Here is a 20,516-nt window from a genome sequence, read left to right as displayed (position 1 = left end):
TTTGGTTCATAGTCAAATATACTTATAGACAATTGGAGTGATAGATTTTTCAATATATATAAGGTTTAGATAAAAGTTACTGAGTTCACGTGTGAACTTGTGACCAACAGAACAGAGTGTATTGTGCTGATGAAATTGTTTCTTATCAATCTTCCCAACCTTTACATTTATTCAGAGGTGAAGGATTTTTTTATTCATAAATTCAATAAATTTTAGATTTCTATACAATTTAAAATAGCTAGCAATACCTCTATTATAATAGTACGAAACCTACTTTGACTATAAACTAGAAAACATTTCTATATAATTTGACTATAAATCCTATTTAGACAAGAATTAAGGAAACACCAAATTCTATACAGATTTGGTTTCCCCCATTATTCTTTCAATATTCTCGGGGAATTCAATTTTCAATTTGTTGATGCACATGTCTCTAACTTCTAATTCATTGAAGCACTTTCTCTCCAAACATTTCAATTGTTGATGTACTTTCTCATCAACCTCTAATTTCCCCCCACTTTTTCCCAACTTTTAGAGAAGAATTTCTTCTTCTTGTGCATATTTGCTTGCACCTCTTTAGACGCACAATATCTTTGTCAGTCCTTCTCAACATGATTGTTTCTCACACATGTCATTGGCCCGACGTTTGCCAACATAATCATTAGCCACACAGGCGACACTTTGAAGGATTATGTTTTAGGCACTTTCTTTTTTATTTTAATTAAATCAATTTAATTTTTCTTCCTTTTTTTTAGCAAAAAGAGAATTAACTATCTTCATTGAACAAAGACGTGAAAAGTTCCAATGCAAAAGTTAGAAAGAACAACAAAATCTAATTAAAGGCTCCAAAGCAAACGTTAGGAACATATTTACTAGTACTAACATAAAGATTGTTGACAACATCTACTTATGTATATTGCAAGTGTATCACCCAGAATATGGGCACTTAAAAACATCAGATTCACTCAAATGCCCAAGCATTCTCCTTCCTAACCTCCTCCTCTTCCTCGGGTGTGTAGTCATTCTTGATGTTGAAGATCTTGCGAATTTCCTCTGGAGTCTTCTCTTTGATCATGTTTGCCACAGTTTGACAGGTGAGATCAAGCAGGCTCTTTATGTTCAAATAGTTAGCAGCCAAAATAAGATCAAAAAGGGTGCTCTGATCAACTTTGACGAAATCAGCATCAAAGTTCTTGAGATCATCCTCAGAGGCTTTGTCATCGGTCTTAGCAGCAGCATCAACATGACGCCTACAGTACTCAATCACCTTAGCCAAGATTATGCTAGTAACATTAGGAAGAGGGATGCTGGTGTTGGCGCAATCGTCCTCGATTATGTGCTTGATGGTCTGTGATTCCATAGCCACAGACTCTTCCACCTCGAAAGTCTCGCCATCAGAGCTCTTCAACACGATCATCTTTGAGGAAGACATGAATTGATATAAACTCAATAAATATTTAACTGCTCTCTATAATTCTCCACAATTTAAAATAGCTAGCAACACTCCTATTTATAATAATAGAAAACCTACTTTGATTATAAACTGGAAAACCTATTTTTATATAAATTGACTATAAATCATATTTAGCCATGACTTAATTAAATACCAAATCCTAAACAAATTTGGTTTTGCTACAACTTTATTCTTGGCGGTCAAGGTGAGACAATTTAAACAAGACGGTACTCTTGAATTACTCACTTTGACCCAAAAGACGTCCTATGTTACAAAATCCAATGTATGGAAGTGTCTAGGATGATGTTTGTTGTACTTCTTGGTTTTGTACTGTAAAATTCATAAGCAACTACATATCGAGCTGAGGCTTTAAAATGGGAGCAAATAACACCTTACAATCAAATTCATAAAAGTCGGGTTTATGCTAAAAATATTGCAAATGGTTTAAGGGGTTTATGCTAAAAATATTGCAAATATTCCAAAAGAAATTAAGACAATCGAATTACTTCAGTAATTAGACGCAAATCCAGAAATAACAAGAAGACATCTGAGACAAAGACGAAAATTATAACAACACATTTGAAATCTTTTATGGGGCATGATCTCTTCCTTTATCTATTGAGCTAAGATCAATATTCATCATACACAGTACTATAATGCTATTCATGTGATTTTTTAATATTGTATACTCATTGATATATGGGGTACACGCCAAAACACGTCCCTAGAAACTAGTAAAACGAAATTGAGGAAAACCTCAATACAATATGATATAGGACCCTTACGATAGAAATGCTTTCTCACACCAAAATAACACAAGTTTTATTAAATAACCAGCCATAGTAGTATAAGTAGACCCGCAAACAGAATTGACTGAGTGGTAGAGTCGCGAAAATTGCACTAAGCATATTCATTAGGATTTGCCAAGAGGTAACCCTCAACAGCCTTGACAATAAGAGTAGCCTTCTCTTTGCCTGCTTTAATTTCTTCTTCTTTGATCTCAACATCAGGCTTTGTATGGTAATTGCTAGTGGTTTTACTTTTACATCCTCCATCAGGGGTGGATTCAAGTTTTATTTCATATGAAATTGAATCAATCTTGTCCATGAAAGAATCATCTTCAATCAATGTGTATGCATAGGTCATGTTATCCTTGTCAAGTGCATCAATCCTATTCTTCACAAACTTAACTTCACTACCTGCATGCATATATAAAAGATCAATTCTATTTTGAGCAAAATTTATGATTTGGTGTATTTGGTACAACGAAAGTCATTATCTAGGAAAATGTTTTCAAGAGGGAGTCGTTTTCTGGTCTGGTGTTTCGCTACCCAAATTTTTTTCCATCCGGAGAAATGAGTTATAGGTTCGTTAGAACCTAGTAGCTTTGGCTCAAATCACGTCTTTGTGCTAAGAAATTCACTTAATATGTATAAATAAATATCCAGTAAATAAAAAGAATTGTTGTCCGGAACCCATAAATTTAAAATCTTGGATCCACCTTTAATTACTTCCCTTGTGGACAGAAGTTAGCTTCTTTGCAAGTATATTACCTTTTAATTTTATATCATTTGTTCCATCTAAAGTCAATTAAAAATCATTATCACTATTTAGTATTCAAAAACTTCATCAAAACACTGTCTGATTGCCTCATATTAATTAATTTTTAGCATACATTTTTGTAGGAAAATATGTTTTGCCGGTGGAAAATGACTTCCAGCATATCAAACACAATATAAAATATAAGGAGTAAAAGAAGAAATATGTTGCCTTCAGCAAAGTTTATTTGCTTGATAGTTCCAGGGCCTCCATCTCCATGAATTGTCTCAACATTTTTGATAACTTGAGGTGCAATTTTTGGAAGAAAATTATCACCATCAAGAATGAAGGCCTTAAAAATTCTAGATGCTGAAATTGGGCTAGTGAACTCATCAGTGACTGTGATAATTCCCATGATAAATAAACAAAAAAAAAACTTGAATTGTATATTGTAGTATAGAGCTTGATATGAAGAAACTGAATTGATTCATGATGGTATTTATAGATTGGGAAATGAAATGCATTTTAATGCTTAAGCATTCTTTTTTCAAATTAAAGTGTACGTAGCATACAATCTTTAATGAAATGCGGCGCTTAGATGCATTTAGTTCCTCCTAACCTAAATTTTTAGCTCGTCAGGACCAGGACCAACCTTTTTAATACTATAAATAAATACACATTTTTTTTTGTTTCTGAGCTGATGTCCTGTACATGCTTTGGGGCTTGATTAATTCAGATTCGTGCCGGAAAGTTTCACTTCAGGGAAACTGCTTCTTACCGAGCGATATCATACCCAAAAATTCAGAATCAGTAGCCACTCAATAGGTGGCTACTGGTTCTGTTAAGAGTTAAATTAATTAAATTAGATGCATAATATAGATTACTCCCTCCGTCTCAAAATATTTGTCGCATTTCTCATTTGCACGCCCAATAAGAAAGCATTTATAAGGGTAGCATTTTGACTATTTTACTCTTTTTAACATATTTCATCATGTATTCGCTCCTCAATAAATATTTTCTCCATTAATGTTGAAACCTCTTAAATGTTGGTATGTGAACTCACAAAATCAGCCCATTGATGTAATTAATGCAAGGGTAAAATGGGAAAAAGCTACTTAATTTTATCTTAGGTAAATAAAACGACAAATATTTTGAGACAAGTATTTTTAGTAAGCACATCCTTTTGTGGTAGGTTGATGTGCATTAAATGGGACTAATAAGTACTTAGACCTTTAACCACAATGATATGCCTCTCTTCGAGAAGTAGACATTTATTTTTGTTTTTATTTAATTTAGATATAACTTACTGCTACGGTCCAAAATAATTGAGGTTTTAAACTTTGACACATGGATTAAGAAGAAATACAAAGAAATTCTTTAACTACAATTTACAAGTTGTTTCTCCAGAGACGTTATCTGGATTCCTGACATTCGTTTTCTTGTAACACAAACACAAGGATCAGTCATTTCAGATTATAAGATCAAATATCTCTTCACAAGCAATATCATAAGTAGATATTTCAGAGACCTTAGATGACCAACTCGTGTTTGATAATAATGGTGGTGTTCGTACCATCTACGCATCTCGAGTATTCTCTCACCAGGCATCCAGTAATTGTACACGCAAACACTTAAGAATATGAAAAAAAAGAAGAAGTCACCCAGCATTGCTGGTTTCGAAAGATCTTGCGGTTTATTCTGTTAGACCACACCCTTGAATGCTATACTGGTCGATGAACTCTACTTTGGTCTCGAAGGATTCCATGCATTTAGCTTTTCATCGTTAAAAGTTTACGTTTATATGTGATGGCAATATAAAAAAGAGAGTATGATTTTGCCAGAGAAGCCAACTCGGAATATTTAATCTTAGATGAAATTCCCTGTAGAAGAGAAACCAATGCCGACGGATACATGTCAAATCCTCTAAAAGTAATACATTTTTGAAGGATCCAAGACAAGTACGACAAGATTTTAGGAGTCCTAGCAACATCACTCTTGGGTGAATCAAGACTCCTAGCTGGGTATTTACACAGTTTGAACTTTGAATTAGAAAGATATTGCATACTGTCGAACATGGAAAGGTAAGAGTCTTCATTATTATATACATATACATATAGAACTACATACAATAGCACTCTATAAGTTCCAAATTGGCCTAATAACTACTACAAATTGGCAGCATCTCTTTTTTTTCCACCAAGCTACATTGCAAGTTACATAATATAGCTACTACATTGCAAATCCTCTTGTTAAATTAGAAATCATCTTCAAGAAAGGTCGACAGCAGAAGCCCTTGAACAAACTCACATTTCCTTGCCTTCTCTTCTTGGTCTTTTTCAGATAGTGGAGATGGCCGAATATTTCTGTTCAAAATAACATCAAGAATCTTGGTTAGGATCAAAGTTGCCTAAAGTGTGAACCTGGATACTGTACATTGGTTAGGATCTTCCCTCGATCCTAAAAGGCGTAACATGTACTCACTACTGATTCATTTTATGTGTCTTAATTTGATTGCGCACGAAGTTTAAAAAGGAAGACTCTTGAATCTTGGGGTCTAAGACAAAAGATGTATGTAATGTACCAAGATGTCCATTGAATCTCAAACATGCTAGGAAGAATATTGGAATTAAAGAGTTGGTAAATATAGTGCGTGTCATTCTTTTTTAAAGAGACGAGGAAAATAAGACACATAAATTGAGAAACATTTCGATTTCAGATCCAATGATCTATTGACCTATGAATCTGCTAAGCATGAATGCCTTGCCTAAACATTGCCAATTCTATTTACCACTATTCAATGATGAACGTCAAAACTCGTGACTAATGTCTTCTCTAAACATTGCCAAGTCTCGATGAGAAGTATTTACTACTGAGAAATGAGAACTATAGCATGTAAATTGTAAAGGATAATTACTTAACATTACATTACCATTCTCAAAAAAAATTGTAAAGGATAATTACCATGCAAAAGGATATATATGTATTTTTATGCCAAATTATATCAAAAAAAACTTGGCAGCTTAAAAATGGCTTCCCATTTTAGTAATAATATGTTCCAAATGCGACAAAGAAAATGAAAACTTATGTGCAACTCAGCCAAACAGCAAAACATGCAATTAAACATTACAAGAATATGAAGAGAAGACTCCAATGAACTAAGGCAAAAGAAACATGAAGAGGAGAGACCGAAATAGGGTCACTTACATACTCTTAGAAACACTAATAGTAAGGACTTCATTTCCCATTTTACCCCCACTTCCTCATCCACTTCCCAGACAGAATCAGAAGTAATGATAAAGGAGACACAACAAAGGTGTAATAAGAAGCTGCCATACCTGTCAGACAAGTTCTCAACAGTGCTTTCTTCTGTTGAGCATGCTGCTAAAGCAGAAGAAAGAGGTTGAACTTCAGGAGGTTCATCAACCGAAGCTGAGGTGTTAATGAATGAAGATAACAGGGGATCAGGATCTGAGGTAGCGGAAGAAACCAAGTGCGAAGATCCCCTGAGAATGGACGGTAGACTTCCTTCTCTCAGCTCTTTTCTTAAAATAGAAAGAGTTGAATTAGTTCCACCCCTTCGTAATCGTCTCTTGCGCTGCACCTGTTACACGGTCAAGAACTTATGAACACAGAAAAGGCTTCATATTCAAATCCCAGTTAAGTCAACTATGAAAAATCACCAAAAGGATACCTTCAGAATATTTCCATGTTGCTGCGTAATATGGCCAACCAAATTCGTCCCAACCCTTTTAGCACAAACGGGGCATATCTGCATGTACAGTAGTGTCACCTTAGTCATCAAATAACTCAAGATATATAAACCAGCATAAATATTCTCGAAAATTTAATAGTCACAAGCTTGAAGCATTCAAATATAAACAATGCATCTATAAACATATACTCAAGACACAAAAAGATAACCATACTTTTTATGGTCTGTAACATGCAGCCGGGGCCGGGGGGCAGGGGCGCACAAGATCATTGTCATTGGCAGAGGCGGATCTAGGATTTAAACTCAGGGGTTCAACATGTTAATTTTTTTTAGCATCAAACCATTATATTTCTAAAGTTATGATGAACTACTATTTATTATAATTTTGGTAAATTTTTACACATAAATTTATACTCCGCATCGAAAGTTTGGGGTTCAATTGAACCCCCGGTTATAGTGCTCCGCCTCTGGTCATCGGAAGGAATCAAAAAATGGATAAGGAACCTTTCTTTTGAGTGGTGGAGTTGGATCACCAGGGGGTTGTTAAAATTTCATTTTGGCAAAGTGAGACAATAACCCATATTAATAGAAAGAAAAAAAAACTTCATATCCTTGCGTGCATTTCCTAACAAAGCTGGCACAAGCCCCAAAGAAAGGTTGTACTTCTAAGTCTATTTTGAATGAAAGTGACTATTAAATCAAAGTTGACTTTATTTCTTTTAATAGGGCACCCCCACCTCCAAACTCTCTGCTCAAGAGTCAGCGGTGGTCCTTTCCCACTTTGCTCCCTTGATGACTCGAACACTCAACCTTAGGTTAGGAGGTGGAGGATCCTCTCCACTAGGCTAAGACTTCCATTTCAAACCTTTCCTATGAAACGTATGAGGCAGATTATATAACTCCAAAGGAGGAAAAAAAAAAAGGTGGGAGGTAGCAACTAGCAAGTACCCACTAGATTAGTTAAGGAACACCACCGTTATCCAAAATAAAAAAGGAACAGGGAATAACAATACTTCTAGAAAAACATATATCAGCTGAGATTTTAATTGCAATAAAAAGAGCAGCTGAACGGAGGAAAACCTACTATGATGTAGCATTGATGCAACTAACATTCGATATTAAAGCATATACAGCTTAATTTCATTTTCTCCACAATCAATATATAAAGGCAACAGAACAAGAAGCTATCTTTTTCCCCCTTTTCATAAGAAAAAAAAGACCCTACTGTCCTGAAGCTTTGAATTGTGAAGTTTCAAAGCCTCTACAATATACACACTAAATTCAAAAGGATTAAACCGTTGAAATATGTTGCATTCGAGAAGCACAAATGTAGCCTAGAAATTAGAAGGATATAAAGTCCAAAACTTCATCGTTATCCTGCATATAAGACAGTCTTAGGTGTGAAAAACTTTTCAGATGACAGCCCAATCAATGAATTCAGCTATGCCTCAATCCTGATGCAATTGCTCAATTAAAACGAAAAGAAGAAACGAATAAATAAAGAGTTGTGTAGATACTATACCCCATTCTTAGCCTCAATAGCATGCTCTTCGTCGATATGACAGCAAAGGCCAACTATATCAAAATCCTCGCCACAGAAAGGGCACAGAAACTCCGGCCTTGACTCCTCTTCACCCTCATACTCTTCTATTATATTATAGAAGTCTGCACAATTTAGCCCAACTTCAATCGCAGAAACCATAAACAATCCTTTCTGACAATTCAAACAAACCACATACCAAGAACCAAAAAAAAAAAAAAAAAAAAAAAAAGAGTGCAAATGTAAAATATCCTTTGCATTTTTCTTCTTAATCCACTAATTACTCCTTCCTTCACAAAAAAAATAAAATAAAAAAAAATTGGCACTTGTAAAATTGAGTAAACATTCAATTTGCAAAATCACCGAAAATTAGATGCATGGATCTCATAGTCTGAACTAGCTAATATAAGCAAGCATAAACAGGGAAGTAATAATAATATAACACTAAACTCGAAATTGGAGAAACAAAAACCCATAAATGCAAATGTAAAGTTCCCTTTTCCATTTGTTTTCTTGCATAACATATTCAACTTTACCTTAGCTCACAAACTATTTCTTCATTAAGAAGACCACTCTTACAATTTGTGAGTTGACCAACTTTTCTTGTTCAATAATCTTAAACATATTTACAACCTTAAAAAAAAAAAAAAAAAAAAGAAGAAGAAGAACAACTATCCGAAGCAATCCAAATCGAAAAATGATATACTTTGACCTCATAGTCCACACCCTTTATTTTTTTTAAGGGAAAGAATACTAGGCAAGCAAAAGAGGAAAGTAAGTGAGAAAAACACTAAACCCCTAATACCATAAACTAAAACCCATGATTGCAAATGCAAAATTCCTTTTACTTTCTTTCATTTTCTTAACCTCAGCTCACAAAACCTCCTACCATCCCCAACAAAAAAAATTACTATTTTCAAATCGTATCTACATATACTTTACAATAAACATCGTGATTTAAAGTAACTCATATAAAAAGAAATTAGATACTTTCACCCTCGTACTAGCCAAGCCGAAAAAGAGGAAAGTAAGTGAGAAAATACTAAACCCCTAATACCATAAACTAAAACCCAGTATTACAAATATAAAGTTTCCTTTAACATTCTTTCATTTTCTTAACCTCAGCTCACAAACTAATTCCTCTCTCCATCCCCATAATTACTTTTTCTTTTAAATCCACTATTTGGGAATTTCTTTTTTTTCAAATGCTATCTACACATAAATTTACAATAACACCATGATTTAAAGTAACTCAAATAAAAAAAAAAATTGACATTTTGACCTTATACTAACCCTTTATTTTTTAAGGGAAAAAAATACTAAGCAAGCCAAAAGAGGAAAGTAAGTGAGAAAAATACTAAACCCCTAATACCATAAACTAAAACCCAAAACTGCAAATGTAAAGTTTCCTACTGTTTTTTTTTTTTTTCCAGAAAATATAAAGTTTTTTTTTTTTTTTTTTTTTTTTCCTTCCAAAAAAATGTAAAGTTTCCTTTTACATTCCTTCATTTTCTGGTATACATATTCCACTTTAATCTCAGCTCACACACTAATTCCTCCTTCCATCCCCAAAATTATATCTTTTCTTTAAAAAAGAACAATATCTACACATATATTTACAATAAACATCATGATTTAAAGTAACTCAAATTAAAAAAAAAAAAAAAAATTAGATACTTTGACCCTTATACAAGATAATCCTAAAAAGGAAAGTTAAGTGAGAAAACACTAACCTGATCTAGCTTGGTGACGTCTTGAAGAAGTAGACATACGAATCCAAGAATCAGAATCCATCCTATTACACCCACAATTTATTTTTTTTAACAAATTTAAACCTTAAATCCTCAAAAATTATTCAAGAAAATAAATACCCAAATACTAAAATCGCTCAAAGATCACAACTTTATGGGATTTTTTTAAAATTAAACAACTTTAAAGTTAAATCTTTAGAAAATGTTCAAGAAAATGAATACCCAAATAGTAAAATTGCTCAAAGATCACAGCTTTAAGGTAATTTTTTTAAATTAAACAAACTTAAAGCTTAAATCTTTAACAAATATTCAAGAAATTGATTACCCAAGTACTCAAATTGCTCAAAGATCACAACTTTAAGGATTTTTTTTTTTTTTAAATTAAACAAATTTAAAGCTTAAAACCTTAGACATATTTCAAGAAATTGCAACCCCAAACACTGAAAAATCTTAAAGATCAAAACATTAAGGGAAATTTAGGATTTAAAGCTTAAATCTTTAGAAAATGAATACCCAAATACTAAAAATTTTCAAAGATCAGAACTTTATGGGAATTTTTTTAAACTAAACAAATTTAAAGCTTAGATTCTCAAAATTTGTTCAAGAAATTGCATACCCAAGTACTCAAATTGCTTAAAGTTTAAAACTTTGGGAATTTTCAGATTAAATTGTTGAAAGCCCTAAGGACCAATTTGGAAATTTTTCTAGAAGTTTCGTGGAAATGGGAGGTGGAATGTTAGAGAAAGCCTCCGAATTGACATGCTAGCGAGGTCTTATGAATTTATATAGAATTTGGGTTAGGAAATAAAGACTTGAAATTGGATTTAATTTCGAAATTGCCATCACCCACTTGGCAAGGAAGAATTGGAGTCATTGACTCATCATTATGTGGTTAAGTTTGGACATTAGTTTAAGTAAAGAGAAAACAAAAAAAAACAAAAAAAGATTTTATTTTTTGATTTAACACACGTGTTCAATATTTGCTTTCAAATAGTGTTTGCATCCTACTAGAGGAGACTTTATTGTAAATTTCCGTGGATCAATTTTTTTTTTCTTCCAGTTATTTAGTAAATGACCTTTTATTTTTTCTCGGTTGCAAATTATGGGACAGTTATTTTACAAATTATGATCCTCTCTTGTTTTTCCTCTCTTTTAGTAGATTTCATTGGAAATTTTCCGTCTATTATCTTTTTTGGGACAGTTATTTGATAAATATGACTTTTTTTTTTGCTCTCTTGTAAATTATGAATTTTAGACCATGATCTAAAGATCACTTTTGAGTAAACGGAAATTTTTTATGAGAGAACATTAGATCACGATATAAATTTTTACGTATAAGTTATTACAAATGTTAAACGACAATTTAATGTTTCGTCCGTAGGGCTAGCAATATATGAGCAAATTTAAAGCTTAAATCCTTACAAAATGTTCAAGAAATTGCATTCCTAAATAGTGAAATTGCTTAAAGATCAAAACTTTATGAGAATTTTTGATAAATTGCTAAGGAGAAAATTGGAAATTCTTCGAGAAGTTTCGTGGAAATGGGAGGTGAAAGGTTAGAGAAAGCCTCCAAATTTACATTTTAGTAAGTGTTGTGAATTTATATAAAGTTTAGGTCATAAATAAAGGCTTGATTTTGGGTTTAATTTCGAAATTGCCATCACCACTTGGCAGCGACGAATTGGAGTCTGACTCATCATGATGTGTATATTCTTGGAAAAATATGGAAGCTTGGTGGTGAAGTTTGGACATTGGTTTATAAAATTCCAACAGGAAAAAAAAAGGATTTTATTTTTTGATTTATCACTGGGTGTCTAGTAGGGCTGGCCAGTGGGACGGGATGGGACGGGACGGGACGGGATTAAGGGGACGGGGATTTGGGGGGATGGTGGAGTGGGTCGGGATCGAGATTAGGGGGACGGAGGGGGACGGGATTAGGGGGATGAGAAGTGGTCCCATCCCGTCCCACATCCCACTATCGGGGGGGGAAGGGATTTGGGGGGACGGGATGGGACGGGAAGGGGGATTTGGGGGGATTTTTTTCAACTTTTTCTTGGACGTTTAATTGTTTTTTTCGAACACTTAAATAATTGAACAAGACAGTGAAAAAACATCCCAAAGGCTAATAGCCTTTTTCTATTATTTATCAGAAATATGTTTTTTTTTTCTAATACAATTTCAAAATCGCAACTTTGTTTTGTAGTTCAAAAGTTGCAAATCACAAAGTAGAATTGGCATTAAAAGAAATTACATATGCAACCACACTTTTTCTAATTTTCTGACAATCTCTTGAGGATCTTCAGTCGGAATTGGGATTTGTTGGTTAAAGTCTTCAACGTCACTTCCTGCTCCCTCGGATAAGATTGCGTTGTAATTGTAGTCATCTTCTTCATTGATCTCTGGTTGACCGCACCTTCTACGCTCCGCTCTAATCCAATCTCTAAATAAAACTGCAATTTCCAAACTGTCTCCCGCCAATGAGTGTCTATGCTCTCCTATTTGAAATCTTCCAGCACTAAAAGCGCTTTCAGAAGCTGTAGATGACGCTTGAATATTCAACACATCTCGGGCCATCTTTGATAGAGTCGGAAATGTCTTTTGATTCTCCCTCCAGTATTTCAGCAAGTCTTCACGTCCATTTTCATCAGTAATTGATTCGAACGGTACAACACCCTGCAAAACATAAACATCAAACTCGCTAACTTGTGAAGCACTTGAACCGCTATACATTCTATTTCGAAGGCCTTGAATACTTGAAGTAGAAATAGCATGTTTTTTATAAGGTTGAACTTCAGAAGAAGAAGGTACAGAAGCAGGTTGATTATTTGCACTTTCCTCTTGGTAATACATATACATAGCTTTGCATTGTGGTTGTATGCCAGCGATAACATATTCCTTAGTTGGTAATTCCGTTTCAGGTATTTCTAGGCATTCATAAATTGTTTCAACAAGGGCACTACAACCATCTACTTTAATAGTAGGATTTAATACAGCACCAATAAAATAAATAGTGGGAATAGGAAAAAAATATTTTTTAAATTTTTCAATCATTTTCGTAACAGCTTGGATGTAAATTGGTTTTTTCTTATATTCATTAAATAACAAAGATATTAGAGCTATATAAAATAACATAGAGGAAATCGTAGGATAATAAACACCAGAAAATTCCTTAGTAGCTATAAAAAATTTCTCTAAGAATACAATAAGTTCCCAAATTTGTTCCCAATCATCATCTACAAGCATATCAGAAGGATTTTGATTATGGGCGTTAAATACTAAAGTTAAAGGCCTTATATACTCGTGAGCAACAACTAATTGTTCATACAAAGAATTCCACCTAGTTGCAACTTCTTCTGGAATTCTCCTAAAAGGTAATTCACAATCCACACATGTTTTTTTAAACTCTTTACGTCTTTGTATTTTATTACCTTTAAAAACAAAGTTGATAGCAAATTGTACTTTATCAAGAATACAGCTAAAAAGTTTTAAGCCATCTTTTACAACTAAGTTATAAATATGACATGCACATCTAACATGAAAAATATGGAGAAAAGATGGAGTCCATCGAGTTTTTAAAGTGTCTATAGCTTTAGAATTACTAGAAGCATTATCTAATGAAATAGTCATAATTTTATCATTAATTGCATAATATTCACTAACTTCATGAATATTTCTTGAAATAAAATTTCCAGTGTGCCTTTCATCAATATATCTATATGCTATAACACGTTTTTGCATAAACCAATTTTGATCAATCCAATGACATGTAACGGTTAAATAATCGTTACCATTAGTACTACGACCTATGTCAGAGGTGATAGCCACTTTACCCTCAAAATGATACAATGCATAACGTAAATATTGTTGATATTCATGCGCAAATTTAAAAACATCTCTTCTAACAGTTGATCTAGGAAAACCATTAAAAACAGGGTTATATGTTTCTCGAATATAATGAATAAAACCAGGAGAGGAAGGAAACGAAAAAGGCAAACCCTCCACAGCAACTAATTTTGCTAAATTTTCCCGATCTTTGTGTTTATCATATTTCGGACCTATAATTCCCCCAGTCATTGGGTTAATTCGACCCTGTACTTGGTTATGAACACTATGTGAACTCTGTCCCGACTCAGAAGGCACACCCGAAATTTTAGCCATGTATTGGTTATACCTGTCTTTATGTTCTCTTTCCACGTGTCTCATTAAACCCCCTGTCCCACCTTGACCTTTTCCACTTTTAAACTTATAAGGTTCGCCGCAAATTTTACAAATAGCTACCTAATTAGGAATGTCCCTTTCAAAAAAATCCCATGCAGGTGATTTTAATTTTCGTTGTGTTGGGCCTCTTCTCATACTAGGGGGAATAGGAGGGGTTCCAGTTCCAACTTGAGACTGCGTCTGAGCCTGAGGTGGAGCTGTACTAGTGGGTGTGTCATCTAAATTATCTTCTAATTCATTTTCTAAATCATCATCAAGTTCAGTAGTTGGAAAAGCTGCAGATAAAACCTCGTGATTTAATGATCGCACATTTGCATTAACATCAATATTATAAAGATCAGTTTCATCTACGTGAGTGAAATCATCATAATTAGGAATAGGATTACTAGAAGATATACCCTTACCCCTACTACCCCTACTAGTAAAACGGCCACCTCGTTCCATTATAATTATGTAAATAAAGGGTTCAACTTGAGAAAATTAAGTACGTAAACAAAATTAAAAGATGAAACGAGTGTACCAAACGCCGACGTATCGTCGAGGTGTAATTGAAGTTGAAAATTGAAACGTTACTCGATGATCTTCAATCTAGTTGCTAACTTCACTCCCAATTTTTGATATTTGAAAGCAATGAACAAATAAAAAATAATATTTAGTTTGCAATTTAGAATTATAGAGAGAGAGAGAGAGAGAGAGAGAGAGAGAGAGATTGGAGAGATGGTAGGAAATTTTGTGAAAAAAATGAGAAGAAGAAAAGGTATTTATAGTTGGAAATTGGGTTAAAATGTAAATATACTAACTTAGGGGTTAAAATTAAATATTAAGGGGGTAGGGGGATTTTGGGGAGTGTTTGGGGGGCCAAGGTGACGGATTATAGCCGTTGCCAACGGGTATAATTGCAAATGGTTGTTTGTGCAACGGCTATTTTGTAACAGAATTTAAAAAAAAAAAAAAACTTGTGTTAACTACTTTATTATTGTATGTAGTTTGCTTAGCAAAAGGCATTGTAGCCCAGTTGGTTAAAGTGCAGGTGAGGGGTTTAAGGTCATGTGTTCGAACCTCCCTCACCCCATAATTAATTTTACACTTTAAAAATGTAATGGGCCGGGGCGGGTCGAGACTGGAGCGGGCCTAGCGGGGTCGGGTCACATGGGACAACCTCTAGGCCCATCTCGAGTTCGAGCCCGCCAAGCTCCAATCCCCATCCCCTCTTTCCCCAACGAAATGGGGTGGGCCGGGTCGGGATTCGGGATGGGCCGGGGCGGGATCGGGCTGTCCCGGCCCACTGGCCAGCCTTAGTGTCTAGTGCTTGCTTTGGAGTATGGCTTCTTAGTTCCTTCCACCAGGACTCCATTGTAAAATTTTCTCTAGGTATCCTATCCCTTTTTTTTATAACTGTTTAGTACATGACCTTATGACCATATCTTTTATTTCTCTTCCAATTTATGAATCTTTTAGACCGTGATCTAAAGATCCTTTTTGAATAAATTAAAACTCTTATGAGAAAATGTTAGACTTGGTATAACTTATTAGTATAAGTTATTGCAACACGTTGGATGATAATGTAATATTTTGTCTGTAAGTTTGAGTAGTACATGAACAAATATTAGACCAGATCTAATCTAGCGTTGTCCGAAAGGGTAAACTTTTAAGGGTTATATACACAACCTTTAAATATAAGGACAAATCTAAATGATGGACCAAATAAGAGACATTTGCGTAAATCAATCGATTCTATTTTCAAGATTCGAACACGAGAATTTGATTAAACATGTAAATCTTTTGTCTCTTTTATCACAATTCCAAATTATATCCTTTGTCACTTTCATCATATATAGTGTCAATTAGTTTTATGAGGCTTGTGCTAAGGTCGGGCTCAAATTCAAAATATAAAAGAAGACATTGTAATTAAAGAAATATAGTTATGTTACACTTTTTAACTGTATAATAATTAAAATTTCAAATAAATAAACTTGTAATATATGAAAGCAAAACTTTCATTTCACTCCTTTAACATTTTAACTTTCATTGTTGAAGTTATTTACTTAAAATCATATGAGGAGTCAGAATTTAAAGTTTTATGAGTTCTAAATTCTAATCTTTTAAGTTATTCGGTTCTAAATTAACAATCAATACATATTCAATGATTTTTTTTTAAAATGCACAGTTTAAACCAAAATTTCCGGATCCGATCAAACTCATAGCCAACACTCTAACTTCGGCCTGCTTCAAACTCATTTTGTGTTTACCTTAAACGAGTTTAAGATTTTAATAAGGTATTTTATTTTCACCTGTATTAACAAAAGTAGTTATGTTTTCATCTTCTAGAATTATCTAACACGATAAATTTTAAACAACTCCCAATTTATAGTACTACATATTTACAACTTTAGTTTCGAGTTTCTACACAAATTAACCTAATTGTCTTACAAGAATATTAATAAATGAATACTAAATTAAATGAACAACGTAAAAACAATTTAAAACTATACCTGAAAATAAATTAAGGACCTTTATAAGCACATATGAGCTCACTATAAACAAATTATGGAAAGTCTAAGGATAAAAGATATAGTAAGACCTAATAAATGCTTCAGTTGTTAAAAAAAAAAAAAAAAAAAAAGGCTTCAAAGTAGCTTAAATTTAACCAGAACGTATAGAACAAATAATACCGTCTCAGATATTTGTCACATTTCGTTTCCGAAAGGTAATTTGACTAATTTTTTGAGCTAAATTGAATTAGATTAATTCAATATTCTAAAATTAAAATTTAGATATTCGAAATTACACGAAAAATATATCAATATAGTGATTTTTTAAAAAGACCTATTGGTTAAAATTTATGTAATTTGATCCCGGCAAAGTGAATCATCGCAGATATTTCGGGATGGAGTAAAAGTAATTAAGGAAATTTTTTTTACAAAAAGTTGCTACTCCAATATTGACCAATAACAAAGGCCCATGTGGCCTGTGAGTCTTAAAAAAGGAACAGTGACAAAAGTAAATATTTGCAGGAAAAAGCAAGCAACAGCCCATGTGACAAAATCATCACCAATGGATTGTGTTATGTGAGGACAAAAAAAGCGCTATACCCTTGCTTATATATTAATAAAAATAAATATAAGTAGTAAGTCATAAATTTTGTATGAGTTCATGTTTTCTCCAGTAATTTAATGTCTGCATTTAAATGTGTTGACTTGATGTCGTAATGTATGCGCCACGTGTAATAGATTTTATGGTTAATTATAGGGTTAGAATGTTATGAAAAATACGAAATTTCCCTGAGAAGCAATCGTAATCATATGTCCTCATTCAATTCATGCAAGGAAATGCATGGTCTATGAACCAACTAATTAGCTCATTAAAATAATTTGTGAACTTTCAATATGAAATCCAAATATATTTAACCAATTAAACTTTACTCCTTTATTCAGTGTGCCTGTTTAAAACTCAACTATTTTTTCTCTTAACTTTTTCGTGAAATGAATGTACATGAAACATGTATATATAAGAGTAAACAATGCCACATTAAAGTAAATGTTATCTCCACCGTGATTATTGGATACAATGAATTAATTAAACTATACAAAGTAAGAATGCAGAAGCTGGATAAATTACTACAACAACAACATACCCAGTGTAATTCCGTGAGTGGGGTCTGGGGAGGATAAGATGTACGCAAACTTTATCTCTACCTTTATAGGGTAAAGAGGCTGTTTCCGATAAACTCTTGGCTAAAATTAAGTTAAAGAATGACAATATGAAATTTGAGTTGGTTGTTTTACAAAAAAAAAAAAATTGTGAGTTAATTTTTTAACCTATTTGTCCATTAAAAGAAAGAAATAACAAGTCAGATATCTTAATTGTGCATGAACAACATATTTTATACTTCTAGTACTTAATTATGGAACATATTGTGAGTTACCATACACTTCTTGTACCGAGAACATGACTTTAGATAAGAGGTTATATATAGAGGACACAGGTTAGGGTATAGAAGGTTGTAGGTAGTAGAATGTTGTCCTATCTATCATTTTCATACTAGTAATTGTAGTATTATTCTTGTCGTTGCTTGTCCTTCTATTTATGTTCCTATATGTTGTTTCTTTTAATTCGATTATCGTATTATTTTGTGGTAGTTACGACTTCCTTTTTCAGATAGCTTTATCATTTTTTTTACCATATTTGGCCATGTTTTTAATACTGCTTGTCCCTGTGCTGAGGGTCTAGCAGAAATAGTTTCTATGTCTCCCAAGGTAGGGGTAAAGTTGCGTACACTCTATCCTTCCCAGACCCCACTCCCGAAATTGGCAATGTTATCCCAAAAACAGAAACATCTAATACAAAGCTCTCGTAGCTCAGTTGGTTAGAGCACCCGTTTAGTAAGCGGGAGGTCTTGAGTTCAACTCTCAACGAGAGCAATTTGCATGTTTTTTCCCTCTTACGTGGGTTAGTTTTTAATCTTTTTTTTTTTCATACCTTGTAAATACGTAATAATAATGGTGTTAGGGTGACTGTCGGTATTGTCAACAGTGATGATTGATTGAAATCTAGATTTAACTATTTTAATCAATTGGTTTAAAATTATTTGATAAAAGTGATGTCTTTTAGAACTTTATGTAGAATCTTTCACAGCTTCATCCAATTTATCAACTAGTAATTAGGCAGTACTAATTAGCTAATTAGGAAGCATTGCTGTCATTAATTTAGTTGTGTGAAAACGTATATTTTACATAAATTTACTTTCCATGTTTATACCAATCTATTTTCAAACTTCAAAGTCTATCCAAAGTAATTGGAGTCCATATTTAAACAGGACGAATGTTGTTCTATTTTGGATTGATGGAATATATTAGAGCTCGTTTGGCTTAGCTTATAAGTTGCTGAAAACAACTTATAAACTGTTTTCATTTTTTTTGAGTGTTTGGCTGGCCTGTTTATAACTTTATGTAGAATCTTTCACAGCTTCATCCAATTTATCAACTAGTAATTAGGCAGTACTAATTAGCTAATTAGGAAGCATTGCTGTCATTAATTTAGTTGTGTGAAAACGTATATTTTACATAAATTTACTTTCCATGTTTATACCAATCTATTTTCAAACTTCAAAGTCCATCCAAAGTAATTGGAGTCCATATTTAAACAGGACGAATGTTGTTCTATTTTGGATTGATGGAATATATTAGAGCTCGTTTGGCTTAGCTTATAAGTTGCTAAAAACAACTTATAAACTGTTTTCATTTTTTTTGAGTGTTTGGCTGGCCTGTTTATAACTTTATGTAGAATCTTTCACAGCTTCATCCAATTTATCAACTAGTAATTAGGCAGTACTAATTAGCTAATTAGGAAGCATTGCTGTCATTAATTTAGTTGTGTGAAAACGTATATTTTACATAAATTTACTTTCCATGTTTATACCAATCTATTTTCAAACTTCAAAGTCCATCCAAAGTAATTGGAGTCAATATTTAAACAGGACGAATGTTGTTCTATTTTGGATTGATGGAATATATTAGAGCTCGTTTGGCTTAGCTTATAAGTTGCTGAAAACAACTTATAAACTGTTTTCATTTTTTTTGAGTGTTTGGCTGGCCTGTTTATAACTTTATGTAGAATCTTTCACAGCTTCATCCAATTTATCAACTAGTAATTAGGCAGTACTAATTAGCTAATTAGGAAGCATTGCTGTCATTAATTTAGTTGTGTGAAAACGTATATTTCACATAAATTTACTTTCCATGTTTATACCAATCTATTTTCAAACTTCAAAGTCTATCCAAAGTAATTGGAGTCCATATTTAAACAGGACGAATGTTGTTCTATTTTGGATTGATGGAATATATTAGAGCTCGTTTGGCTTAGCTTATAAGTTGCTGAAAACAACTTATAAACTGTTTTCATTTTTTTTGAGTGTTTGGCTGGCCTGTTTATAACTTTATGTAGAATCTTTCACAGCTTCATCCAATTTATCAACTAGTAATTAGGCAGTACTAATTAGCTAATTAGGAAGCATTGCTGTCATTAATTTAGTTGTGTGAAAACGTATATTTTACATAAATTTACTTTCCATGTTTATACCAATCTATTTTCAAACTTCAAAGTCCATCCAAAGTAATTGGAGTCCATATTTAAACAGGACGAATGTTGTTCTATTTTGGATTGATGGAATATATTAGAGCTCGTTTGGCTTAGCTTATAAGTTGCTGAAAACAACTTATAAACTGTTTTCATTTTTTTTGAGTGTTTGGCTGGCCTGTTTATAACTTTATGTAGAATCTTTCACAGCTTCATCCAATTTATCAA

The 20,516-nt window shown here is 33.1% G+C and overlaps 3 protein-coding genes and 1 non-coding gene across 5 annotated transcripts; 1 reads left to right on the top strand and 3 right to left on the bottom strand.

Moving 5' to 3' along the window:
• Nucleotides 1-19: 19 nt before the first annotated feature.
• LOC132604515 (SKP1-like protein 1) lies at nucleotides 20-1,987 on the bottom strand. The gene has a single exon (XM_060318056.1). It carries the CDS (start codon nucleotides 1,430-1,432, stop codon nucleotides 962-964), a length of 471 nt encoding a protein of 156 aa, XP_060174039.1. The 5' UTR covers nucleotides 1,433-1,987; the 3' UTR covers nucleotides 20-961.
• A 134-nt stretch (nucleotides 1,988-2,121) lies between these two features.
• LOC132604514 (major strawberry allergen Fra a 1-2-like) lies at nucleotides 2,122-3,456 on the bottom strand. The gene is made up of 2 exons (XM_060318055.1): nucleotides 3,224-3,456; nucleotides 2,122-2,652 (listed from the first exon to the last, which is right to left on the bottom strand). The coding sequence occupies exons 1-2, from the start codon at nucleotides 3,405-3,407 to the stop codon at nucleotides 2,354-2,356; spliced, it is 483 nt and encodes a 160-aa protein (XP_060174038.1). The 5' UTR covers nucleotides 3,408-3,456; the 3' UTR covers nucleotides 2,122-2,353.
• Nucleotides 3,457-5,062: 1,606 nt separating this feature from the next.
• Nucleotides 5,063-10,755, bottom strand: LOC132604512 (protein DEHYDRATION-INDUCED 19 homolog 4-like). Of its 2 annotated transcripts, XM_060318054.1 has the most exons (6): nucleotides 10,612-10,753; nucleotides 9,978-10,039; nucleotides 8,227-8,369; nucleotides 6,684-6,761; nucleotides 6,328-6,593; nucleotides 5,063-5,355 (listed from the first exon to the last, which is right to left on the bottom strand). In XM_060318054.1, the coding sequence occupies exons 2-6, from the start codon at nucleotides 10,036-10,038 to the stop codon at nucleotides 5,247-5,249; spliced, it is 657 nt and encodes a 218-aa protein (XP_060174037.1). In that variant the 5' UTR covers nucleotide 10,039; nucleotides 10,612-10,753; the 3' UTR covers nucleotides 5,063-5,246. The 2 variants fall into 2 exon arrangements, with proteins under 2 accessions (XP_060174037.1, XP_060174036.1); XM_060318053.1 differs by having other exon boundaries at nucleotides 9,978-10,755.
• Nucleotides 10,756-18,560: 7,805 nt separating this feature from the next.
• TRNAT-AGU (transfer RNA threonine (anticodon AGU)) lies at nucleotides 18,561-18,634 on the top strand. Its single transcript has one exon. It is a non-coding gene; the product is annotated as a tRNA-Thr (tRNA).
• Nucleotides 18,635-20,516: the final 1,882 nt, after the last annotated feature.

The sequence above is a fragment of the Lycium barbarum genome, chromosome 7, assembly GCF_019175385.1.
Source record: "Lycium barbarum isolate Lr01 chromosome 7, ASM1917538v2, whole genome shotgun sequence".
NCBI classification, from domain to species: Eukaryota; Viridiplantae; Streptophyta; class Magnoliopsida; order Solanales; family Solanaceae; genus Lycium; species Lycium barbarum.
Note: the sequence above shows the minus strand (reverse complement) of the source record. Positions and strands in the feature narration are given on the sequence as shown.